Raw genomic sequence first — 26816 nt, forward strand, 5'->3', positions numbered from 1 at the left:
TTTAATGTTAGCGATTTGTCGTATTATCTGGCTGTATTGCAAATGAAAAAATACAATTTCTTTACTATGCAAGTTAAAATATGTGGGCCCCTTTATAACATATGCTACAGGCCCCGCACTAGCTTAATCCGGCACTGCTCACGCAGTATATATTCGTGACCAAATCTATCGGCCACAATTTCAAATTCAGGGCCCTCCTGAAAATGAGTATTGAGGCTCTGTGCTGCTTTCCTGGGTGTATTAAGGGGCATTAACCACAACCGGGATGGCAACGCAGACAGCAGCTGGGTCCTACAGCTCTTGCCTCCGACGGCTGTCAATCTCTTCTTCTCTTTGCCTTCATTCGTGATCCCATTGACACTTTAATCTCGTTTCATAAATGAAAGCTGGCGTTCCCAACCCTTTTGTTATAAACAAGAGTCCTAGCCGTCCGACAACTCCAGGTTCAAGAGGTCACCGTGATCAATGCCGCTGATGCCACGACACCTCGCTCTTGCCCCCGCCACCCCTTCCTTACCCCTTGCTCGATCTCGTTCCATTCTCTTAAATCGACGTCCACGTTTCCTATCGATTAGTCAATGTTCTCCTCGAGGTACGTTGGTTGTGTCCGGTGCTTTTCATGATCAAGTTCAGTTCCCCCCAACTCCCACGCACCCAAATCACTCCTGCAACCGTCTCTCGTCCACCCCTTCATTTTATAAATTTTGGATCCCGGTTCACCTTCAATCACTGCGCTCGGCTTATATCGTGACCCAGATGTGGGCCCGTTTAGATCAGGAGTTTGTGGTTGGAAGGTCGGTCGAAGCGGAGCAGGCGAGGCTGGGTGGCTTCTTCACACCTCCGCGTAAGCCTCGTGGGCTGCTCGAGCCATCAAGGCTTTTCTTTTTCTAGTTTCCGGACGGAACCGTGTGAAGGACGCTCCGTTTACTGGAATTCTCTAGACTTTTAAGTGAATTTCATGGCGCAACTCGGCGGACCCCCCAACTCAGCTGCAGGAACAAAGCGTGGGCGGCCCAGCGGCACCTGTCAGTGCTTAGGCTCAAATATGCGGCCACAGATCTCTCGCACTTCTCCGGATGTGCTCGCCACCTGGTTCACTCTGCGTCCACACTCAGTGGCAGCGGCGGCAGCTCCAGCACAGAAGCCACACACAGATAGACACAAAGACACAGCTCCCCCCACCCACCACCACACCTCCAACTCCCCCCAGACTGTCGGCGAGGATCTACAATAGGCACACGTGGGGGTGGTGTGGTTGGCACAACGCCCGGCCACCTCCGTCTCCCAAGTGATGTTGACACATCACACAAGGTTCTCGTTTGAGTTCGAGTCGAACCAGGAAAGGTCAAGGAGCGGTCCAAATACGTCACTGATATTGGCCGCAAGCAGGAATTGAACCCAGGTCGACGGGTTGGTAGCGCACTGCGCCGACTTTACATTACGTGAATGGGAATCAAACTCGCATCTCACATACCCATCAATAAACACTCTCACAGACATACAAAGAAACAAAGATCCCCCATATAGCCTTAACAGACTGTAGAGGCAAGTGCTGTTAGCGAGCACCTATGAAGGCCGGAACGGTACACGAGGGGGTGGGTGGCCAGCACCACGCCCGACCGCCTTTGTCTCCCTAGTGGCAATGTTTACACACCGCACCAGGTACTCATTTGAGGCTGAGTCGACCTAGGGGAGGTTAAGATAATCGTCACTGGTGTTGGCCGTGAGCAGGAATCGAACCCGTGTCGCCGGGTTCATAGCGCAGCGCGCTAACCGCTACACTATCGCTCCCCATACACACAGACACGCAGCCACAAATACAACCACCACGACCACCCGGCACTACGTGGCATTGACGTCGGCATGCTGCTTGTACCAGACTAGGTGCACTTTGAGGCCCATGCCAAGTGTCGTGGGGGCTCGCTGGCAGGAAGACTCCCAGCTGCCCACCCACCCACCCACGGACACTGACAAACGCACGCACGCACACCCATCTTGCCGCTCGCACGCTCCCACGCACTCTCACTGGCTCGCACACGTCGACTTTTACAGCCGGGACTTTATTATTAACGGGCAATGCCTGCGGTGGCGCTCCCGTGCAGCACCCAGAGCGGTGGCTGAGAGCCCAGGCCACCAACCGGGTGTCCCAACTCGACGGCCAAGCGGCCATAACTTCAGTCCGACGTTCGACTTTCTTTTTGTTTTAAATTAACTAGCAACGCGCGCGTTCTTTTGGTCGTGGCCGTCCGTCCGTCTCTTCCTCCCTCCCTACCTTCGTCCAGTCAGCCAGCAAAGCTTTTTGTAATGTAGTTACTAACTTGTCCTCCAATGTTATCCCAATTCTGCTGTCGTTGTCATGCTCTGAGAAGAATATATTCGAAACTCTCGCACAGCAGTGCGACCCGAGGTTAGGGAACAGTCCCGCGGAAGCGGATTTCATAGAGCTACCTCCGAGTGAACTCTGGTCTGCACAGTAGAGGGCAGCACTTCCTCACCTGCTCTGCATTCGGGAACATTCTTCGCCACACCGGTGTATTTATTCCCAGAGCTGGAACTTAGGAAAATGTGGTTCAGAACCAAATTTAATGCGATTTTATGTTTTTAATGCAGTTGTTGATTGGTTAACGAGCCGAGAGGCCATCAACTCGCCACACTTGACGAGCGGTTTAATCACAGTTGAAATCCAGATCGAAACTAGGATCGTAGCAGTGCTGGCTCAGCACTCTGACCTCCGAGCCACCCGTTGACCACGTGACTTTTGACTTCATGCAACTAAAAAAAAAACACCCAAACGGCTATCTTGTAGCTCCTACGCACGAGGGCTGCGGCGTGTCAGTGGCTGTACGACGTGGGTCAGAAGCTTCGCTAATGAGAAAGAAAGACTTTAATACCACCGCTGACGGCACTCGGGTTAACGTCACCGCAAGCGAAGTTATCGCGTCGGCCGTGGGAGTGATGGTAATGCCAGCAGAGCGCTCCGGGGCTGCGAGGTCTCTTCGTACGATTCATGAAGATGCCATGCCGGACGGCTCAGGGACACAACAGCGTAGGAATCGCGCACATGACGATTCAGCACCTTTCGCAATTCCACGAACCATTACGATTCGCGGTCACAAGATTCCCATATTGATCATTATTGTTTGGCCAGCGTGGGGAATACAGTGGCCTCCAGTGACTTGTGGGAATTACGTGAACCAATTTACAATACACGCGAATTAAATGCGATTTTCGCAGCACGGCTGCATAGTGCGGTGAGTGCACGGTTCGATCTTAATCGACGAATCCAGTGCATCGCCGCACACCTTCAAAGGGCGTATCCACAAGACAACGAGATTTATGTATTTTGAGTGGCATCCCGTCCTTTGAAAATAAAAAGCAGCCCCAGAGAAAATGGAAAGGAGCTTCATTTTTTTTTATACACGCACGTGAAACCACCCATGACCGAATCGCTCGGACAGCGCCCGATGTCTTCCGATCTCGGTTGCCAGGCCAAATTGGGCCCGGACGGCACTTGGATGGGCAATGGCCGGTCATAAAACAGGCGATAGAGGATGTCAGGGTTGTGGGAAGCAGACGGTAGTGTAGCAAAATTCATCATTGTATTGTAGCTCTACACTCCGATGATTACGCTCCCCCGTCTTCACCAACCCGCACTGACCAGCGTGGCGAAATACGGTAAAAAAAATTAACCTCCACGACCCGCACGGCGTGGGGGCCTCCATCCAGCGGTGGATTCACACAAGCGGCAGCTGTCGAGGTGCATCATGGATCCAGGCAATGGTGTGGTCGGCGCATGCGATAATGAGAGCGGAACGGTGGCCGATGTTAACCGCCAGAGGGATGGCCCCACGCGGGAGAGCGACCCAGCGACACGACCTCCCTCAGATCTCCATCATCTGCTCGCTGTTCACGATCACCTCGTTCGTCCGCTTGGCTGCGGTGGGGGGGGGGGGGGGTTGGTGGGGCAGTGAGAGGGATGGGATGGGGGGAATGGGGCGGCGGAAGAGGTAAGGCGAGCAAAGTTAACGAGCCACCGACAGCTGGTGGAAGAACCCGGCGCGTATTATTGGCCGTCCGACAAAACTGGCGCAAGCGCGTGGCGTGAAAGATTACAACTCACAGGGCGCATTCCTTTGTACGGTCGCACGCTTACAACGTGCCAAGCGCCTACGACAACGTGCGAAGCGCCTCGAGACGTGGTGACAAAGACAACACGCACTACGGCACTGACCGCGCGCTTCCACCAGGATCTGGCTTCCCACGAGGCAGTCCTTGAGCTCAGCCCCCTTCTCGATGACGGCGCCCTCGCACACCACGCAGCCCGTCAGGGTGCACCTGCGTGGGGGGAGGGGACGGCGGGGGGAGGGGTGGGCGGGGGGGGGGGTCACAAGCCAAGTGAGGATGAGGCGGTGACATCTGGGATATCCAAATTGTTCAGCAATCGATTGTTCTCCCGATCACCTGTTCGATTACTCGACCAATATGGTAACGCGCGTGCCACTGGACGGGAGCTGACAGGCGTAGGGCTGGGCGATGGAATCGCCATCATCGGCTGCAACGTGGCTCGAAGCGGTTTCCCGCCTTTGGGGAAAATTCGCCGATTACGATTTAAAGTCGATCGATCGGTCCGCTCGTCCCAGCGCGAGTCTGCTCAACGGCACGAGACGAGGATCCACGAATTCACCCTCCCTGTGATACGATCAATCGTCGTGGTCCAGGGTCGCCACCCAGCTCCGGAGCACCGCTGCCTGCCCCCCCGCCCCCCCAAGGAGTGCCACCCTGCCTGCGAGCGCCGCCTCACCCCTCCTGGACGGTGACGCGGTGCATCAGGATGGAGTTGGCGATCTTGCAGCGCTCGCCGATGGTGCACACCTCGCCCACCACGCTGCGCTTCACCGACGTCCGCTCGGCCAGCGTCGTCTCGTGCCCGATCATACTCTCGGAGCCGACCTGGAGACGCAGTCACCGCACGGCGTCACACCGCCAAAGACGAAGATTCTCCGTGTAGCCTTAACAGACTGTTGGGGGCTAAGCTGCCAGCGGCAGGCCACGGAACTCGCCCGACGCCGTCGAGAGGTTCGAGTCTCTTCCACCATCCGAAGCCACCCCCCCCCCCGCCCACAACTGGGTTCCCCGTGATTAAAGGCGGAGGGGGACCACCGCGCGGCAAGGCGGTCGGCTCACGACCTCGCGGAAACGGCTCGCGCGTGCGTCGGCGGGAGGGCGCGCGAGCCGCGCCATCGGGTGGCGCGGCCCGGCCCGGCGAGGCGAGCGCCGCCCTCCGAGAGGTTAAAAACACGGGGCAATCGGCGCAGCTGTGAACAAATTGAAGATGCACCCCACCCCGCCGCGCCCGCCGTGCCCGCCCGCCCGCCCGCTCGCCCGCCCCGTACTCGCTCGAGGAACATCTGGTACGGCTTAAGACACTGGAGGCGAAAGCTCGGGGAGGGGCGGACGGGTACGAGGGAGGGAGACGGTGGCCCCAGGGCGAAGGGCGGCACTGCCGCGAAGGGCGGTGGTGGCATGCGAGGGAAGAGTGGCAAGCAGCAGCGACAGAGGCAGGGCTTGCACGCTTGTATTTATTTATTTTTTAAACAATCAAAATAGAATAGTTTACTTGTTTAAGCCACACCGAGTCGTGGGACTCTTTTCAGGAGGGTCCTGCATTGGGTGTTCCATTTTGTTTTCAAACAATTAGAGCGAGTTCTTATACCGGAGCACCCAGCGAAAACGGACGCTCGAGAGGGGGCGACACTCTATCCCCGTGCAGATGGAAACAGACGGCGAATGGTCCACTTGGTGTACTTCCATCTCCTGGCGAGCCAGGGTTACGTGCCAACTTGATGCCCACGGGAAGGGAGTTTCACAACACTGGTGCGATCCACAAACCCTCGCTGCCTCCACAGTGCTGGATTACAGGCGTGCGCCACCACCGCACACACACACGCACACACGCGCGCACGCAGAGATGGGTACCTGAGATTTATCTCCGAGAGTGGCACACGGACTGATCATGGGCTCGTCTGCGCCCAGGATGAGTGATGGTAGAGCTTTGGGAACCTGGCAGATATCCAGGCACATGAACAAACATGCCAAGAGATGGGTGAACAGACCACCACACAAACACACCACTATACCACCACACCAACACACAACACCATCACGCACAGCAGCACCACTACACAGACAAAACGATACACAAGGACACCACAACACAAACGCACCAATACACAAACACCACCACTCAAACACACCAATACCACCACACACAGACCAAATACAAAGATCCCCCGTATAGCCTTAACAGACCGTTGGAGCAAGTGCTGTTAGCGTGCAGCACCTATGCACCACACAAACACACCACTACACAGGGGATGCCCGGGACGTTCAGATTGCAGTGCGCTGAGCTGCCAACGTCGAAACCCTGGGTTCGAACCTGGACCCCAGCGCAAAAAATACCATCAAATTATTTTAGGTTTTTTTAAATTTGAATGTGAAAAAAATCGAGCTGAGACTTAAAATGCTCTCTTAGCACGCAGCACCAATGTCACCGTAGCGCGAGCGGGAAAGTGCGCCCCCCACCCCCCCCCCCGTTGTCGAAGGGTGACAAAGAGACCGTGAGAAAGGTGTTTCAGAAGTTCTGTGAAAATCTCTTGCGCAGCTGCTGTTGGGTTCATTGTCCCATGACATGACGCAGAGAGTGCACCAGAAATAAAGTTGGGAAAACACAAAAAAATACCGCGCAAACACACAACCGTAGAATTCAATACATGACCACACCACCGTACACCCACACAAAACAGAAATAAAAAGACAAAAAACACAAAACAAAGACAAATATCCCCCGTATAGCTCGTAACAGACTTTTGGGGCAAGTGCTGTTAGCGAGCACCTATGGCACGGCACACGAGAAGGTGGGTGACCAACACCACGCCCAGTCGCCTTTGTCTCCCCATTGGTGATGTTTACACACCACACACCAGGTACTCATTTGAGGCTGAGTAGACCTAGGGGAGGCTCAGGACCAGTTCAGAAAATCGTCGTCACTGGTGTTGGCTGAAAGCGGGAATCACACTCGTAGTGCAGTACGCTAACCGCTACACTACTGCACACACAACCACACAAATACACCAACCAACCCATAAAAAAACCAAAACTCGGGCAATGGCACTTCTTGATTGCAGAGAGAGAAGAAGAAGAATTGCCATCGTCCCTTCCAGCGACGCAGCTCGGCCCAGACCAGCAACGACGCCTGTAACTCGCGTGCCTTCTCCAAATCATCGGCTCCTTTTCCTGCCCCCTCTCCACGTTTCTTTTGCACATTTTTCAACCGCCGGTTACAAATTTCTTCATCAATCGGCGTGTTTTGCGACCCAGGAAATACTGCACCGGTTGAAAACTTTCTTCTTCCGGCGCAGCGGGATGTTGCACTTTTTTCGCGAAAATGAAAATGGTTTAACACGGATCGGCCGGCGCTGCGATGAAGAGTCACCACCCCCCCCTCCCCCCCCCGTTAATGGGGTGGCAGCCAGGACGAGTTTCGCTGCTTCATCTCCAGGAGTTGAGAAGGATCCAGGTTTGCGGCGCCGGAAGATAAACATCGCGGCGGAGAGAAGCGAAGGGTCTGCCGAGTCCCACATCCGAACGCCAACGTCAACAGCGGCGGTCTCGGGGCCCCGGAGGCGGCCTGGCGTGGATCGCCGCCGCCGCCACCGCCGCTGTTTGAAAAGTCCTCGCGCCGCCATCAGTTTGACGGCCGTGTAATCTTAAACCGCATTTTTGACGTTATTATTACTACTTTAATTCCTTTTTTTTTTCATGACCCAACAGCAGTTGATATATCACTCTCTACCAACACCCACCACCAAAAATGCTCTGGGGGATGGCCATATATATGTATATGTTTTATATATATAGAAAGTGACTCTGCGCAAACGTTTAAATGGGTTATACACAGGTGACCACGTGGCGCTGGGGACACGGAGCACTGACCCAGCAGTGCTAATTTCCTGGGTTGGAATCTGGATCTCAGCCACTCGTGATTACAACTGGGTTCTCAAGCCGTAGCGAGTTGATGGTTTCAGCCAGCACACCAATGACTGTACACAACAAACACAAAAAACAAACCTATCACGTTAAATTTGGATTTTCACTCAAATTTGGCTAAATTCCAGTTTGACCGCTACGCGAGGATGATTTCTCTGCGCAGCAGAGTGCGTTAAACGGCAGGCTCCCTCGTGTGAGTTTGGATACAAAAAAGATCACTTTAAAGGAATCTCATAAGTAGTTCTGCGATATCTACTTCTGCACGTAATTCTTTAACACACGGGGCTTCCCCCCCCCCCATCCCCTCCTCCTCAACTGTTACTTCGCAAGACCTTAAAAGGTGACGACTTTCATCGAGCAGTACATAGACCATGGCTGATGATGATAATGGTGATAACAATGAAGAACTCTTCCACGATTAACCACTTTTATCGTGGTTAAGAAGCGCTATCTGAAAAGCAGCCTTCCCCATTGCTGCCCACGAACCCGGCTTCCGTGACCCCACCCCGTGTGACCCCGTGAACCCCCCGACCTCCCGACCTGCTTGTTGGCCTCGATGTAGGAGGCGAGGGAGTTAGCGCGCATGCACAGGGAGCCGGCCGGCGCCTCCAGCAGGTAGCAGCGCAGGCGGTCGCCGGTGCCGCGGAACGACGACTTGTCCCGCGCCAGCGCCTGCATGGGGTCCTCGCGCACGTAGTCGTGCACGTCTGCGGCGTGGGGGGAGGGGACAGGGCCGTCAATGACGTCGAAGCGATGGTGGCGGTGGTGCCAGGGAGGCCACAGCGGTAACAGCGGCAGAAAAGTAGCGCCAGGAACGCCAACAGCGACAACAGAAGCAAACGCAGTAATGGCAGCAAGGGCAGCAGCAGCAGCACAATTACGAGCAGCATCAGCAGCGCAGGTAACAGTAGCGAGCCCGTCTAGGCGGCCCGGGGGGAGGGGGGGGGGGGGGGTCGCACCTTGCCGGCCGCACACGGGCCGGTCGGCGCCGTCGTCGTCCTCCAGGCTGGCGGAGCGCCGCGGCGCGCGGGAGAATTGCTTGCGCACCAGGTACGGCACCAGCTCCCCCTTGAGCGTCGACATCGAGCTGCGTGGACGGAGCCGCGGGGAGCCGCGGGGGACGAGAGAGAGGGGGGGGGGGGGGAGACGCGTGAGCGAGCGCGACGATGGTCGTCCGGCGTCGCCAAGCACCGCACGGCTCGTGCCGGTGCATCGCCAGCACCACCACGGTCATCATCACCATCGTTAACCATGCTTTATTCGCTGCTGGATGAAGGCCGCCGCTCACACGGAGTTGGCGGAGGAGGTCTGTTTGTTCGTACTTCAACTGAGCTGGCGAGCGTGGGTTCGTGCAGCTCGCAAGATAGATAATATGTCCGAAAACAAACACAAGCCAAACGGATAAATCTTACAGCGACATGTTCCGTGGAAACTGCAAAAAAAGTGGGCGCTGTAATCTCTGCACCACCTTCCAGCAACTCCTTCCTTCCATCCAGGCCGGCCGGTCACCACAAGGACACGGCCACGAGCAATACGTTGTGCGGTAGTGGTGACCATCGTTGGCTGCGGTGGAAAAGATCAAAATACCCCTTGAATTTCGTTGAGTTCTGATCAGCAATCCGATAGATGCGAAGTGTAAAGAAACTCAACAGAGATAGTTGGGTTGCCACGTGAAGCGCAGATTCATGTGCAGGAGGCACCGTGTTAAAAAAAAAGATTTAGGGCCCAACCATGGCAAATGCGAATCGGCGAGCTGATTTCACAACCAAACTAATGAACCCAAGGAGGTTCTTCTTACCCGTAGACATTTTTCGAGATTCGATCATTTGGACTGGCAGCATCCACGCGAGGACCGCCCCGGACAGCGGGACACGCTCGCGTATAATGCCAGGGCCCCTTACACCTCCGATTAGCACTGCTGGCTACGTACGGTGGGAAAGAAGTTCAACATGCATACGTATACATACACGTTCGCCAAGCGGAACGCACGCAGCGCGCGGCAGCTGTACGGGCCACGTCGGGAGCCTGACATTTGGCCCCCGGGGGTCAACGTAGAATCAAAATAACGTGTTTGTGGGGGGGCGGCCGCCTGGATGACCCCGCGCCGTGGATCTTTCCCTAACGAGCTGCGGGGTCGGCAGCTGCGGGCAGCGTACTTTTGACGGCGCCGGTCGGAGGTTCGTGTCCAGTGTTTCCCGTGTGCCGATGCCCACCCCCCCCGGCCGCTGGGGGGGGGGGGGCAGCTCGAGGGCACCTATATCGGGGTCGGTGGTCGGGGGGGAGGGGGGGGGTTGAGTGGGGCGGGTGGGGGGGGATGAGCGAGGGAGCGGACGGACACGTCGGGGGACAGCTGGCGATGCCGTCAACGCTCGCTGTTCGCACGCCCCGCGCGCCGCGCGCCCTTGGCGGGGGAAACTATGGCAGGCATGTGCAGTGCTCAGCGAGGCTGTCGCCGGGCGAGAATGAAGCCATCACTCACGCGCACGCACGCGCACCCCATTTAGTGCGGGAGGGGGGGGGGGGGTCGAGAACACGAGCCGAACGCGGGAACGGGACTGACGGTCTGCGATCACGCGCGCGGGATCCGTTCGCGACTGCGTTCGTCCGTGCCCACGTATGCGGTGGGTAGTAGGGGAGGCGGGCGTTATTGGCGGATCAAAATATCCACGTTCATTCGGGGAATCTGCTCCTGTTACCCGTAGCATGCTTCGCAGATATACACAGATAACCGGATGGATGTGCTGCCACATCAAGCTCATCTCACCTGCGTAAAGGTATGGGTAATGCAATGAAGTTGGCATTTTTCAGAGAGGCCAGTTCCAGTCACACGTCTTTTCTGCGAGAATAAGTACAGATAATAGGAGGAATTTGTCGCCACCGACAAATAATCATCAATGTATGGATAACAGCATTTCTGAGAATCGTTATGGGGGTGCAGATATTAGATAGCAGGAAGAACAGCTGTTCGGGGCAATGGAGGAGTCTCACTGTTATTATTTCTATTTTGTGCTGATTGTCTCTGCTGTAATATTGGGGGGGGGGGGGGGTGGGGTGGGATGATTTACAGAGGATGAAGATGGGAGGAGCTGGCAGGGCCTGAGAAAGAGAGACAGAGAGAGAGAGAACGGAAAGAGCTCCAATTTGTCCGAGATAAAAAGAGCAGAAAGTGAAAGAAGAGCAAAGGCTCGACGAGCTTCTCCAGAAACACGGCGCATCAGCCGCCGCCGCCAAAGAACACACCGCTCGCTGGCGCACAGCACGGCACCGCGCGTCACGAACGTCGTAATCCCAACGTCCACGCGTCCGCTGAGGAGACGGTTGCGCCGAAATCAGCTCACTGTTGTGTGCGGGACTCCAGGGTGGGGTTGTTACATCGTCACAGAAACGTTTTTAGATATGATGATGGTGGGCTTGGGGAGGCCTTAAACATGAAAATGTTTTCCAGCACGGAATCGTTATTGCGCATTATTCTTGACGCTTGGAGGGGAACGGCGGCGATATTGCGAGTCACGAGAGTGCGTTTTCATTCACAGCGCCAGGAAATAAACCCAGATTTCTCATTTAGCGGCTAGACGACTTCTGACTGCAACACAGACAATCGCCGTCTTAAGACCGCAAGAAAGCCCAAAGGCTGGAATCACTGCACACACAAACACACGCGGCGTACAAGTTATTTACTTATAATATCAGTGCATTTTTCTGCATTTGCACATACAAATATTTCACAGATAAACAAACTTGAAAGAGTGGGGGGGGGGGGGGGGACCGAGTTGTTTTTTTTATCCAGTAATGGAGTTGTGAGCGCGAGAGTTTAAGTGTGACACACACCAGCTCGCCGCTCGCTCCATATTTTTCCAATCTCCCCACTCGCTCCTCCCTCGGGTGGGTGGCCGCCACCCACCGCGGAATTTTCTCCACAATTTTTACACAGCGGCCTCCAATTCCCCATCCATAAATGACGCTTGCGGATCACGTTTGCCAGCACCGCGGAAGAAACCAATTCATTTAAAAGGATAACATATACGTATATAAAAAAAAGAATAGGCGTTCACAAGCGCTGGCGAATGCGTTACAGCAGACAACCCTGACTGCTACTGTCCTCCTCCTCTCCTCGTCGCTGATCGTCACGGTCGCGCGCGCGGTAACGGCGATGCCCCCGCACCGGCGACTACGATATGGCCGTGCGTGTGGCACGGATGCTCCTCTCCCCCGCCGCCCGCACGTACGCGCTGGCGCACCTGTGCAATGTTGGCGGTGTCAACTTTGACCCCCTCTGAGAGGCACGAGAATCTGCGGCATGGTGACCACGGCCCAGCACCTGCTGCGTACCGTGGCCCGGGCTGCACCGTGACCCCGGGCGGCCGAGGCATGCTGCCACGGAGCAGGTGGCGGTGGCAGTAATGGAAGCGGCCGGTCGAGTGCGCAGGTCAAGCGGTGTCCTCGTGTGAAGGGACTACGGCCTCCGAACCAGCGATGCACCTCCCGCCCAGAAGCTCGCCCTCAGTATTTATCGAGAAAAACCTCACAGAGCCTCAAGACTCTACTTTAAGTGGTTCCGGCTACATGGGGCTGTTTGATGACATCCATTCATGAGTGATGGGCTTCACGTGGGAGAAAACCTGAGAAAATCTATGATGCACATGAGGAGATAACAATTACAACTCAGCACAGACGGATTCAAGAATTAATTTTCTGTACTTCCACCTGCTGGCTGCCTCGCAGGCGAAGTTCACCACACCTCCCATCAAGGTACTAACCAGGCTCAACCCTGCTTAGTGCCCGAGAGCTGGTGGAATCGGGCCCCATCAGGGTGATTTGGTAACCCGCTAAATCACCGGTGCTGGCACGAAGAGCACCAGGAGAAGAGCCACGCTGCGTGAAGGAATGACACTGAAAAGTGCGCACGGACAGATTCACAAAGTCGCTTCCTGAACTGCGGTAGCGGCCCTGGGCACCATGCCGTCGACCACACAACAACCTCGTGCTGTGGGGTTGGTGGGTGGTTGATTGGTTGGGCGGGTCGGTCGGTGGGTATATATGCAATTCACCGGCTCTCAGACAAAGCAACTGAATGGCCAAATCACATAAACTGGAATTCTTGCTCTTCATTGGCCACACAAAATCATCATCATTAGCTTGTAGCTACTTCACAGCCCAGCGTGGCTTGGGTTTCTACGATTTATTTATTCGTTTCAACCTCTGCACGACTGACCGACCTTGCGTCCAAAGAGCGCAGCAACGTGCATGCGCCCGAATGGCCGGATATGAAAAAGTTCTTTAGCAGGTGGCGTGAACATCGGTGGATCGTCAAACTAAGCAAAACTGAACGCAGGTCAGCGCAGCCCTGACCTCTTTGCGGGAGATCTCCCTCAGTGTCGAGCAGGAGAGAGGAGGAAATGGGATGTTCATCGGCTCTCAGGAGCCAGGACGCGCTCATGCGCTCGCACCACAAATACCCTCGCGAAAAGCACCGCACGATAAAACACAAACAACAATTTTCATTTGCAAGGCGCCGAGTGGTGTAAGCAAGCGTCTCGAAGCGCCGCAAAGTAAAGCCTGCACAGGAAGGGCAGGTGAAATTATTCACCCAGCTCCTCCCAGCCAGTCCTGTTCAGAATCACAATCGAGGGTCCTTTTTAAATTCAAGAATCCATTCCTTTTTTTCCAACACTCCGGTGGATGTAGCGGCCTCTAGTGACTGGAGGAAGTCACGTGAACCCGCTGCGTGCGAATCAAAATGTAGACTCTTACGCGTGCGCTATAACGTGTGCATCGCAAGCTCGAGATGCTACACCCGATCGATGAAACGATCATTTAAATCATCTTCCACAGCCCATACTCGACTCGAATGCGGCGTGCGTTAAGTATGTTGAGGCTTCTGCCAGCAACGGAAAAGCCTACTTATTTGCGGTTACGTTTGGAGGTGAAACTTTACTAGCCAGCTCGTTTTACAACCGTGTTGCGCGACGCGAGCACGGACGTGCGGTTTGGCCTCAGCGTCGCCACGGGAGCTCCAGCTCGCCGCTGAGACACACCGCTGGTCGAGCCGCGTAACTCTCATTCCGTTTCTTTTGGTCTCACGACTCGAAGTGCAAGTCGCACGTCGATAACCCTGGCCCGATGGCTGGCTACAAAACCACAGTGGCAAAAGCTCACGGAATACGGACGCGGCACTCACTGCGCAAAACACACAGCCCATTTACCTCCGAGCATAACTTTTCCCCGAGTGCCGCGGCCATGGGCCTAAGACCAGGGGGGGGGGGGGGGGGGGGCTTTCGCGTCGCTGCCCCGCGGGTTTCTCGTTATGAAAACGGCATGCGCGACGCACGGTCTCGCTCCGTATTTTCGTTGGCAGCGCCGTGTCTCACGCGAGCACAGAAGGAAATGGAGAAACGAACGTGATCATAGTTCAATTTCTCGTGTGCTCACCTCGCACACGAGCACACGCGTACGCACGTGAAAGCGGGCGCGAGCTGACAAGCGTGCACGCGAGCCGTAACGCACACGTCTGTTCACGCTTACGAGCGCGTAAAAACTTTTAAAGGGACAGGCGAGCTAACGCGTGCGTGCGTGCGTGCGTGCGTGCAGGCTCGCTAGCGCGCGTCGGCACGGAGGCCCCCGCCGCGCCGCGCCAGCACATCTGGCGGCGTCGCGAGCCAACCTGGCCCGAGCGTTCGCGTGTATGTGCGCGCGTGTGATCCAACGTGTGCGCGCACGCGCGGGCGTGTGTGTGTGTGTGTGTGTCCGTGTGTGTGTGTGTGTCCGTGCGTGCGTGCGTGCGCGGATCGCTGCTGGCGGTCTGGCTGTCCGCGTAGTTGGGGTTAGTTCAGAAAGCAGCAGCCCACCCACAGCCGCTCCAAACACTACACTAACCCAAGCCACCTCGATCCCTGCACCCCTCCCTACGCTCGCCCTCCCTCTCTCCTGCTCTCTCTTGCTCTTTCGCGCACTCTCCGCCCCTCCCTGTTCCCCACCCCCCTACCCCCCATGCTCCCACCGCCAGGGCCTGTCCTCCTCTCTCAGCCAGCCTCTCTAAATTCCCAAGCCTCGTAAAACTCACTCCTCGGCAGTCACGGGAAAGTGGCACGGCCTCTGCACCAGAGGCCGCATCCCTCGCTCGAATAGGCGCCGTGAGCAACCAGCAGCTCACAAATCCCGCGACCGCCGATGTGGCGCCGCGGGTTTTAATTTAGCGCTTGTTTTGTTACGTTTTGGGTTCTGTTACGTTTTGGGTTCTGTTATGCTTTTGGGGGAGTGGAACACATGTCGGCCTCTTCGATTCCCCCGCCAAAAAAAAAACTGAACCTGTAAGTTGCGCCGGAAGCTTGGCCGGGTTAGGAATAAGCCTGCAACAAGCGGAGCTGCAAGCCCCTGGGCTAAACCCTCGGTTTGAGGCGAGTGCTAGGCCATAGGGAGGGCTGCAGAGAGAGCAGCCACACATCCCTTCAACACCTAAGTGACCAGCTGCGGATGAAAAGAGGCCGATTTGTTAGAACTTTAAGAGAAGTGCGACGCGCGAGAGCGACACCACAAACCGCTAGGCTTCCGAAGCAGAATTTGGGGGGGGGGGGGGGGGGAGGCGAGGGTGAGCGAGTGCCGTTTTTTCTTCGTCACTCACGCGGCCGCGGAGACAACTCCGTTGACGCAGGTGAAATCACATCCCAGACTCCTCGCGGGGTTGTCCATCAGCTCACAGGCAATGCAGCAACAATAAATTCATCACCACACACTGCGCCCACACCCGTCCTGAGAGCGAGCAGGGCTCTGCGCACCCACATCTGCTCCGTACCGTTGGGGATGCTCCCACTGTGGCTGATACTGTTGTGGCTGGTACTGTTGTGGCTGGTACTGTTGTGGCTGGTATTGTTGTGGCTGGTACTGTTGCGGCTGGTACTGTTGTGGCTGGTACTGTTGTGGCTGGTACTGTTGTGGCTGGTACTGTTGTGGCTGGTACTGTTGTGGCTGGTACTGTTGTGGCTGGTACTGTTGTGGCTGGTACTGTTGTGGCTGGTACTGTTGTGGCTGGTACTGTTGTGGCTGGTACTGTTGTGGCTGGTACTGTTGTGGCTGATACTGTTGTGGCTGGTACTGTTGCGGCTGTACTGTTGCGGCTGGTACTGTTGCGGCTGTTACTGTTGTGGCTGGTACTGTTGTGGCTGGTACTGTTGTGGCTGCTACTGTTGTGGCTGGTACTGTTGTGGCTGGTACTGTTGTGGCTGTACTGTTGTGGCTGGTACTGTTGTGGCTGAACCTGTTGTGGCAGGTACTGTTGTGGCTGATACTGTTGTGGCTGGTACTGTTGTGGCTGATACTGTTGTGGCTGACCTGTTGTGGCTGCTACTGTTGTGGCTGGTAATGTTGTGGCTGGTACTGTTGTGGCTGATACTGTTGTGACTGGTACTGTTGTGGCTAGTGCTGTTGTGGCTAGAAATGTTGTGGCTGACACTGTTGTGGCTGGTACTGTTGTGGATGATACTGTTGTGGCTGGTTCTGTTGTGGCTATCCCGCTGTGGCTTGTACTGTTGTGGCTGGTACTGTTGTGGTAGGTACTGTTGTGGCTGTACTGTTGTGGCTGGTACTGTTGTGGCTGATACTGTTGTGGCAATACCGCTGTGGCTACTACTGTTGTGGCTGGTACTGTTGTGGCTGGTACTGTTGTGGCTGGTTCTGTTGCGGCTATCCCGCTGTGGATAGTACTGTTGTGGCTAGTACTGTTGTGGCTGGTACTGTTGTGACTGCTACTGTTGTGGTTGATACTGTTGTGGCTGTTCCTGCTGTCCGCTCGCACGACCGACCGATCCCTGTTTTTTTCCCCCAAGTCCGGGTCCACCCCTCGCTTTATGCGGCCCTGTGGTGCCTGCAGCCGGAAGGAACTACCGGTAAAAGCATGGGGTGAGAGCCATGCAGGATCTCTTCACCCACCCCCAACTCCACCCCCCGGCCCCCGTCTCCGAGCCACTGGGGCCCGATTAATACTCTCTCTTTACCGTTACGCTTGGCGTTTAGTTCACCTCGCAGCCAAATGGAAGGGTGACCTCAGCAGGCCCCAAGCCTCCCTCAACGCCAGGTCAGACGCAAGTCACGCGATCAGCGCAAATATTGCAAATGCCCAACGCGGCCGTGCATCACCGTGCATCACCGTGCATCACCGTGCATCACCGTGCATCACCGTGCATCACCGTGCATCGCCGCGCATCACCGTGCATCACCGTGCATCGCCGCGCATCACCGTGCATCGCCAGGCATCGTGGCTCGCGAGCGCAACAGAAGAATACACGTGGAAAAACCAGGAAGGTCTAAGTGTTGGAATTTTATTCCGACTGTGCCGGTGCCATTGTGTCACGGGACAAAGTGTCGACTCGGAAGTCCCGCAGAGCGGTGCATGACCCCGTGTGTCAGAGAGCGGCCCGCGGAAGGAGACATCAAACTTACTTTTAATATCCTCTAAAGACAACAACTGGACTCAGGACGTCCCGTTCTCATCTTATTCACGCACCGGGTGGGGGGGGGGGGCGGCACATTTTTCACGGATGCCCAGCTAAAGGGAAATGTTTCTTGCACGACTGTCAAAACAGATATTTAATTCTCTGAGCTGAGATTAAGACAAATCAAGTAGAAGACAAAATTCATGGCGATGGCTGTTGCTGTGAAGAGTTTTGTCACCTGGCTGCGACCGGCAAAATCAGAATCTCTATTTATAGTGGAGGGATCCGATGAGTTATGAAGTAAATTTTTCACAGAAAGTTACCGCCAACTCACTTCACTCGAGAACGTACGTTAATCAGGGGCAGTTTATATCTGGATTCAAACTCGGGATCTCAGCGGTGCCAATTTAGCTCTCTGATCTGCAATCGACCCATCCAAATGTTTGTTTGTGTGTGGCGGTGTGTTTGTGTCATGGTCGTTACACTCAACTATAAGGGGGTGCTCGCTCATGTACCTGAATCTTTCTCTATCCCTTGTCAGGTCCCCTCAACAGATCAACCGTCACCCACGCAGGGCGCGGAGGAGCCCACGCACAGCCCCCGTGTGTGGGCCACTCTAGGAGATAAATACTCTCAGGTGCCCCCCTTTGACCTCTGATCCACTCCGTCAACTCGTGCATTGTGCATGATAAAAAAAAAATAGATTCAAATTAAAATCCTACGCAAGTCGCAGGAGTTGCGAGTCGCCTCTCCGCCCATAACCCAAATCCACGATATGAGCAGTGTGCCAGAAAGGTTCAAGCCAAGTCTTCTTTTCTCATAATTTTGATACTGGCAAAGAGGTCCAATAGATACAGCAACATGGAGGTTGCTGGGGAGGTCCTCCATTGTTCATCAACATCATCTCCATTTACATTCCCGGGCCACCCATGTTGAGGACTCGGTCCATCAGACTTGACCGCTCCAAATTCTCACCTCTTCTCTCTTGCGCATTCTCTTCCTCTTTCCTCCCCTCGGCCCTCCACTCCTTCCCATCACTTCCCTACCCTGTCGTGATCCCCTAGGTGGCCCTCAATTGCGGTCACTCATTCCTCAATCCTTGGTAGCACTTCCCTGTCATCCAAATCTTTCTATTCTCTCACCGTTTATTTTTTACTTTGCCAAGTGTCGTGAGTGAAGGCGCTCAGTATAAATATTAAATTATTAAATACTGTGCTCAACCACCACACTACCGGTCACAACAATTTTCTTTCCGCTTCTTGCCTTGCACGGGCTTGAGAATTCCCTTCCATCATCTCTGTTTCCCCGTCGTCACAGAAAAAAACCCTGCTCAAGTCAAGAAACGCGTCAACTCCGTTGGACGCTTGGCGTTTTTATGGCTGGTGCTCAGAAAATGTAAATTTAAAACGGTTTACCCACTGCTGGGTGAAGGCTTCCCCGCCATCGCCGTTCAAAAAAAAAAAAACCAAACAATGATTTTTCAATCATCATCCGCTACTCTATGTTGTACATTTAACTTATTTCGCACCATACGTAGCCAACCTGTGCTAATCGGAGGTACCGGCAGACTAACGCACATTTGTTTGTGGGCCAGGTACTGAGTCGCCGTGTGGCACTGGCAACTTTCTACCAAAAGTTTGCTAGATGCGGTTTGAATTCACTCAGATGTGGGACAACATTCTGTGTGTGTATACATACTGTGTTTACTGTGTATGTACTGTGTTTGTACTGTGTGTGTGTACTATGTGTACTGTGTTTACTGTGTGTGAACTGTGTACGTACTGTCTTTGTACTGTGTGAGTACTGTGCGTGTACTGTGTGTATTGCTATGTGTGTGTACTGTGTATGTACTGTGTGTGTGTTTACTGTGTGTGTACTGTGTATGTACTGTGCGTGTACTGCGTATGTACTGTGTGTGTATTGTGTGTGTACTGTGTGCGCTACTCGGCAGGCAGCTGTCTCCCCGTGCGGCTTCACTTTGCTACGCCCTTTTCTTGGAAGGCATCGACTACTACAACTACTGCCGCGTACTAGTCGCGTGTAGGTACGTTTAACTTTTTTCGCGCCGTACGTAGCCAAGCGTGCCAATCGGAGGTACGAAGCACTCCGAGACGCATTGGCGATTATTATTGTTAATGTAATTATTATCATCATCATCATCATCCCTCGCAGAGCAGGGCTGCGAGCATCCATCCCACTTGCGCGGGTGCGAGCGAGCCGATGGGGGAACTCACGTGTTGTCCTCCAGGAAGTCGAGCACCCACTTGCGCAGGCAGTACGCGTGGACGTCCTCCAGCTCCCACTTGATGTGGATTCGCGCAAAGCTGGGGGGCGGGGGGGGCAGTAGGTAATTTGGAAACATGCGTTGAGATCATATCAATTATTTGACTGCTAGAAATGTCCACGTGATAAGCCACTTCGTTAAGCTATCATTTGTGGCCAGGTTGCTTCTGAAAGAGAAGCTAATATCTTAGTGGGCTTTACCTGGTATACTAAAGACAGATTTTTTTTTCAATCCTACCTTTCCTATACTTTGGACTCCTGTTGTCTTTTTGTATTGTTTGTTGTTGTAACTTTCAGACCCACCCCTACTGGACATCTGTGAAAAAGAGCTTTATAACTCATCGGATTCCTCCTGCAGTATAAATGAAGATTCTGATGACGGGCGAGGTGCACGACACAAGGGAGGAGTTTAGAGCAGAGATGTAGGTGAGTGATCATTGGGTGCGAGCGAGTGATATCCGAGGAAGAAAAATACAGAGAGGTGATTTCGGCAAGAGCTGTAACGGAGGCGATGGACAGCGAGTGAGTGGTAAAGGTGGACAAACGGGCGAATGATCGCCAGTTGGGTACCAAGAGGGGCGACTCACCGGCGGGCGACCGCTCTGGGGATGAGCAGCTCCTCCTCCAGGTCGGCCTCGTGCGAAACGAGCAGCAGCCGCTCGCCCGACTCGTCCACGGCAATCAAGTCCCGCTGCTCTGAGAGGGTGGACACACGGGGGCATGGGGGGGCCGGCAGGGGGGGGTAGTGGACACGGTGCAGAGACGGCGTGGTCAGAGCAATATGAGGAGAGACAAGGGTAGACGTGGGCCTGACGAGTCCGGGTGATGTGGGAAGACAAAGGGAGACTAAAGGTAAATGTGGCCAAGATCATAAACAGAGGGACACACACAGAGAGAGATCGCGTGGGTCAGAGAAACACAGGGAGACATGGGTTGACATGGTCTAGGTAAGAGACACAGGGTGCCATGGCTCTGTGTTCGAGACACGGGGAGATTAGACGATGTAAACTAAGTTAAGGAGACACAGGTAGACGTGGTCTGGCTCAGAGACACAGAGAGACATAGGGCGACACCACGTGACTCGGGGAGATGCACGGAGACACGGCCGGAGTGAGACACATACAGACTTTGCCGTGATTGGGGAGAGAGGGTGGATATTGGATTATGTCAAGCACACGTGCTGTCGTGTAGTTATAAAAGGGGCAGCAAAAGAAGAATGCAGAAAAACCCTGACATAGACTGCAGCATACTTTCCCAAGTCGCCACAAATGTAGTGTTGCTCCAAAGTAAACATTTACTATAAAACCAGAGCCTGCAGTTGTGTTCCATGGCCTATGCCCCATACGCGAGGCTTCCGTGTCCTGTTTACATTGACGTATAAATTAATGCCGTTCCATGTAAGGCAATGTTTCCCCCTAATGTAAGCACGGGGGCTTGCAGCCAGGCACTCCGAGGCACCACCAAAGCTCCGCCACAAACAGGGACGAGCGGCGCAGGGTTACGAGCGCCAGCAGACGAGAACCGCCACCGCTTTCCCGCCGCATCAAACAACGGGGTCCGCGCACGCACTGCACCACGGTTTTACTCGGAGCCTGAGTGTGACTTCACGTACCGAGGTGCTGCCTGTAACTCTGATTAGCACGGTTGGTTACACACGGTGCGATACATACGTACGTACGTACAGAAACGCCAGGTATAATTATGGTAAACAGAGACAGCCAGAGGAATCCGTCAGCCTAGGGGTCCCTACGCTGGTATACGGGGATGGGTGTAGCACAGCGTGTTGTGCCACAGTACAGTGTGGTGTGGTAATGTACGGTGTGGCGCGGCATGGTTTGGCGCAATATGGGTTTTGCAGCCCGTGCCGTTTAAAACCGTGCGGTTGTAACGCACGTGGCAGCACAGAGCCACCCTCCTGCCGTGCGTGCACCGCGCGGTCTCCCCCCCCCCCCCCACCCGCGCCCCCCCTGACCGGGCTTGCGCTTGCCCTTCTGTCCCGGCACGGGCTCGCCCGAGTCTTGAGCGCGGCGCGCCATCATCGCCACCGCGGCGTCGCGCAGGCGGAAGAGATCGAAGAGTTGGTGCAGGGAGACGTCCGTGATTAGGTCGCAGCTCAAGACGATGACGTCCCTCTGCAGAGGCAGCGCAGAGCACGCCGTGTCTCGTCGTACCGCGTCTCACCACAATCCGCTGCGCCACGCAATTCCACAGGGCCGTGCGACACCATCGGTGCCAAGCCGCACAACACCGTTGCCACGTGTTGTCCTTCGCCCCGCACCTCCGATTATCACGGTTGGCTACGTACGGTGCGGAAGAAGTTCAACGCACTTACACACCACACCGTGACACACTGTATCGCTGTCACAGCACACGCACAGTGCGTAAGTGTGCACACAAAATCACGTGTGCAGCACTAACTTGGCAGCGCAATTCATTCACGAGTCCCATGTAGTCTACACCGCAGTGAGAACGTGTTGCAATGCTGCACTCGCATCAAAGGGACGTTTTTTGCTCGAAATAAATAAACAGTCCTTTTGTCAATCCACTGATTGATCTCAATCATAGGGGTTGTCCGTCCATACTTTACCATGCTGGTCAGTGATAGTTGGGGAACGTGGTGCCTCAAGAGCTGATTCAGATATCACTTGCCAACTGATGTTAGCCGTGGCTGAAAATCGAACTATGGTGGCCAGTTTCAGAACGCGCTCACCACTACCGTACCGCTCTTTATCAAGAACCATTTTAGGCTTAAGATGCAGCAGCAGTGATTTTTAAATGGCTGGTCATCACAGAGTGTAAGCACTACCGGATAACATTTCTTAACCTGTAGTAAAGTTCAGGTGAGAGTCAGTGGTATAGCTATTGAGTCAGCAGGCAGTGCAACTGCACCAGAGGCCAGGTACTGGGCTATTAAATGGGATGGGAATTTGGACAGTGGGCCCAATTTACTTCCTTACACAAGGGCCCTTGCCAACCTACCATGATATACGCCACCTGCGGAAGGATGTATCTCTAAAAATTACTGAAAAGCAAAATGCAAAGATGGAACAAGGGAGGCCACGAATTTTATCGCTTCAGACACAAAACCAAACGAGCTCGGAGTTTTGCGACCAGGTGGCCGGGAACGCGTACAAACTCACGAAGCTCGGCCTCGTCCCGGAGCAAACATCGCTGGATTCCCACCACGGACCGTGCCTGGGCCGCGATGCGTGCGAGTCGCTGCGAATAAACAGTTTACGCCAACGCCAGGCGGGCGGTCGTGCCGCGTGTAAACACGGCGTGGCCACCGGGAGCGCCATTTACATTCCCGGCCACGCACGGATACAGAGGCTAATGTGCACGCTGCGCCACCGCCACCACCTCCACCCATGTCTATGAGAGCGACGGTTTCATCGTCTAATCCACACACCGTCGTGTTCAACCACCGTACTGCAGGTCATAACAACTCACTCACTCACCCCCCCCACTCTTCAATCATTCTGACACTCACCCACTCGCATCACTGCAGGTCACAACACCTCCCTTTCTGCTCCTTCCCTCGCATGGTGTCATTCGGTATTTTAAAGAAAATGCTTACATAAGGACCCACAGACACACGTAAGGATGTTTAGACCCATAAACTCAGAGAGGCCACAGACTCACCAACCGCTGCACCTCAATGAAATAAACAGGCTCACTGTGATTTAACAAAAATGCCCCGCCACCGCTGAGCGCCACCTCCAGCTGCCAGGGCATGCAAGCGGGTGGGCGGGCGAGCGGTGGTGACCTCCCCAGTGTGGCAGGCACCTTGATGCGGCTATGGATGAAACGCAGGGAGTCGGCTGTGCCCATGTCGGCCTCCTCAGGGATGCACACAATGTCGAGGCGGAGGCGCGTGTTCAGCGACGCCTGCCCCAGCAGCTGCGCTTTCACGTCCTTCGTCGTCACCACGATCACCTCTGCAACAGAGAGCGCACACAAAAGCGTGTGCACGTCTGTGTGCGTGTGCATGCACGTGTGTGTATGCATGTGTGTGTGTGCCTGCCCTTGCATGTGTGGGGAGCAGTGGTGCCATGTTAGCATACTGCCCTTCAAGCCCGGAAACTCAAGTTCGATTCCTGGCCACAGCTAAAATCACTGTTGAGTGATTGATGTCTGCACTGCTCTTGGGCAGCTTTCGTGACTGCAGGGATTCATATTCTTGGTTCTTTCGGTAAAGTCACGTAGAAGGAAACCAATAAAATAAAAATATAAAACAATACAATTTTCACGACGTTTCGACTGCAACACAAGCAATCATCAAAAGGTGTGAAAAGAAAATTGAAATTTTCTTGTTGTGGTTTTCACACCTGATGATGATTGCTTGTGTTGCAGTCGAAACGTCGTGAGAATATTATTGTTTTATATTTTTATTATTTTGTTTCCCTTCTACGTGACTTTACCGAAAGAACCAAGAATAAGTGTGGTGAAGTTTGGTCAAACAGCCCCAATGACTGATATGCAATGTACAGCCCTTAACAATTCATCCAACAATGAATTGTTAAGGGCTGTACATTGCATTACGTACACTGGTACTGCACAGTACAAACACAGCCCAGACACCGTGTATTCGAATGCAGGAATATTCGTGCACAGCTCTCAAGTAGACATACACGTGTACAACAACCAGCGGAAGAGTACCTTCGAAGCCAGTCCTCTCGAGCAGGTTGAGTGGATACCAGATCATTGGCTTGTTGCCGATGGGCAGCAGCGGCTTGGGAACGCTGGTGGTGAGGTCCGTCATGCGGGAGCCTTGACCCGCGGCCATCACCACTGCCTGGAACTCCATGATGGGCAACGGCGCGTCCACACGCATGCGTGGTCGTCCCCGCCGCACCACTCACTGGCACGGGCCGCACTGCGCCCACGGGCGATGGACGGATGAAGATTCTGCGGCCGTGTGTGCACCCACAAAGCCACAACAACAACCGACATTCGCCACTAAGTGGCGGTGACGTCACCACGACGCTTGTGCCAGGCCATGTGCACACACGCACACATGCACCACTGTTGTGAAAAGTGGTGTAAGCGAACATCTATTCAATCCGGCATAGCCACCATTGTCCCTCCAGTGTATGAGGTCCAGTAATGATTTCAGGCTGAGTCGACCTAGGGAAGGCACAGGACTGATTCAGATATTCGCCAACGTTAGCCCGGGTTGGGAATGAAACTCAAGTGGCCACACAACATTGTGGGGGATCGTTTTTTCTCGGTGGGAGTTTTAACACTTTCCAACCGACATCAAGAGCGTAAATACATTAGCTATGTCCATCTGTCTGTCTGCAATGTAGGCCACTAGCATCTCCAGGGTTGAAGAGAACCCATCACAAAAACATCAGCCATGGTCGATCCACTGCTGGATGAATGCCTTCCCAAGCCGTTGCCATCCCTTACGCCTCTTCGTCGTTGTTCCTGGCCACGGCTCATCCTCATCCCTTCTAGGAACGTATCCTGCCCAAGCCCACTTCCTTTTGTGAACAGTAAATATGGGATCATTAACCTGCGTATTTCTCTAATTTTTGTTCGTATGTATTGCCTGTATGTTGAGCTTCTTTCGCACCTTACGTAGCCAACCGTGCTGATCGGAGGTACGGGGAGAAGGACAACAAACTAAACACAAAAAGCAGTTTTAAAGAAATACATTTTCAATCTAGAATTCAAATTCCATAGCTCCAGTGGCTCTTAATGTCATTCCAGGTGCGCATCTCTCCGAGCTTCTGTGGATATTTTTCAGTGTTTGATTCCATTGTCTTCGTGAGTGTCCACATAAGTGCTCCGTATGTCATAGCTGGTAAAACGTATCGAATGAAAGATAAATACTTCTGAGGAACGCATATTAGCGTGGCACCCAAGCTATGGAACGCCTTGCCACTTGACATCAGGCAATCGGAGTGGGTAGATGTTTAAGTCCGCTTGGAAACCCCATCACTGGGATTTTTGCACACAGCGTTGGTGTACGGTGCTTTTTCTGGAATATTTTACTGTTTTTTCCTGGATTTTTCTGTTTGCACAGTCACATAGTCACTTTAAGATGTTTTCTTGTTCATGTTTTTGTTTTTTGTTTGTTGCGGTCGCACCCGATTCAAGAGCCGAATGGCTCACAGGGCTATACCAAATAAATGAAACGGAATTCTCTTTAAAGTCGCCTTGCCTCTTTAGTTTGGTCGGTTGCCCCTGATTCTGTTTGTTTCATGCGTTCCATACAGTGCGCAATAGGGGTCCTAGGATATAATGCCGCAATATGCATTTTTGTTGGGAAAAAAATTGATTCCAAGAGTGTACATGATTTGCATTCCGTGTGACCCTCCCTTGAACTGGATAGAAGTCACCTCAATGGTGATTGGCCGGCAATGTTTTTGAATGCAAAGTCTCGGTCCAGTACTTCTACTCAATAAACACAAGTGAAAAATAACCGAATTGAGGCACCGATTGGAGTGAAGTGGTGGCTCTTTGGTTTTACGCGCTTTGCGCGATGAACCCAGCAACCTAAGTTCAACTCCGGGCCAAGGCTATAAACATCAGCGGCGGGTGACATTTAAACCGGTACAGGGCCTGCGACTTCACCAACCAGCAACAGACCAGCGTGGTGACCAACCCGCACGACCGACGCGGCGACGGGTGACCTTCATCCAGCAGTGGATTGACATAGAATGTGTGTGTGTGCGTGCGATACAGTGGTTTGTGTTAATGGTGGCATGACACTGCGGGCCATACCGGTTGAAGGCGGCCCAGTCTAGGCTCTGGGTCTCAGCGGATTTTCCTCGCCACTGAGCAGAGTTCTTGAGCACGGGAAAAAGACGCACGCGCGCCACGCGTGTACAAAAGACGCACGCGCGCCCCCACACACACACAGGTGAGCACACACACAGGCGAGTACACACGCGCGCGCACGTGTACTCACAACCACGTGTCTCTCACATACATACACACATCAACTGCTTTACGGCACATTTTACGACGTCTCCGATGACAGCTTCACGACAGCGACCGACCGACGTGAGAAGTGGTACGGTAATTTTACGACAGCCGTACGACTCCAGTGGC

The 26816-nt window shown here is 54.1% G+C and overlaps 1 protein-coding gene across 2 annotated transcripts; it reads right to left on the reverse strand.

Moving 5' to 3' along the window:
* Nucleotides 1-2044: 2044 nt before the first annotated feature.
* Nucleotides 2045-26746, reverse strand: EIF2B3 (eukaryotic translation initiation factor 2B subunit gamma). 2 transcript variants are annotated; one of them, XM_076071835.1, is made up of 12 exons: nucleotides 26487-26746; nucleotides 24414-24630; nucleotides 23541-23692; nucleotides 21727-21886; nucleotides 20342-20450; nucleotides 19706-19795; nucleotides 9006-9133; nucleotides 8587-8753; nucleotides 5977-6060; nucleotides 4802-4950; nucleotides 4232-4335; nucleotides 2045-3934 (listed from the first exon to the last, which is right to left on the reverse strand). In XM_076071835.1, the coding sequence occupies exons 2-12, from the start codon at nucleotides 24586-24588 to the stop codon at nucleotides 3882-3884; spliced, it is 1371 nt and encodes a 456-aa protein (XP_075927950.1). In that variant the 5' UTR covers nucleotides 24589-24630; nucleotides 26487-26746; the 3' UTR covers nucleotides 2045-3881. The 2 variants fall into 2 exon arrangements, with proteins under 2 accessions (XP_075927950.1, XP_032821919.2); XM_032966028.2 differs by having other exon boundaries at nucleotides 24414-24662.
* Nucleotides 26747-26816: the final 70 nt, after the last annotated feature.

This window comes from Petromyzon marinus, chromosome 35 (genome assembly GCF_048934315.1).
Source record: "Petromyzon marinus isolate PM22_M1 ecotype Great Lakes invasive population chromosome 35, UKy_Petmar_22M1.pri1.0, whole genome shotgun sequence".
In the NCBI taxonomy this organism is placed as follows: Eukaryota; Metazoa; Chordata; class Hyperoartia; order Petromyzontiformes; family Petromyzontidae; genus Petromyzon; species Petromyzon marinus.

Bases quoted from the DNA above. Each gene is read 5' to 3' on its own strand.
- EIF2B3 (XM_076071835.1), bottom strand. From the start codon at position 24,588: ATGCGTGTGGACGCGCCGTTGCCCATCATGGAGTTCCAGGCAGTGGTG. The intron at 20,451-21,726 runs GTCAGGGGGGGC...CCACCCTCTCAG, and splicing joins GAAGGGCAAGCGCAAGCCCG to AGCAGCGGGACTTGATTGCC. The intron at 19,796-20,341 runs GTGAGTCGCCCC...CCCGCCCCCCAG, and splicing joins CCCAGAGCGGTCGCCCGCCG to CTTTGCGCGAATCCACATCA.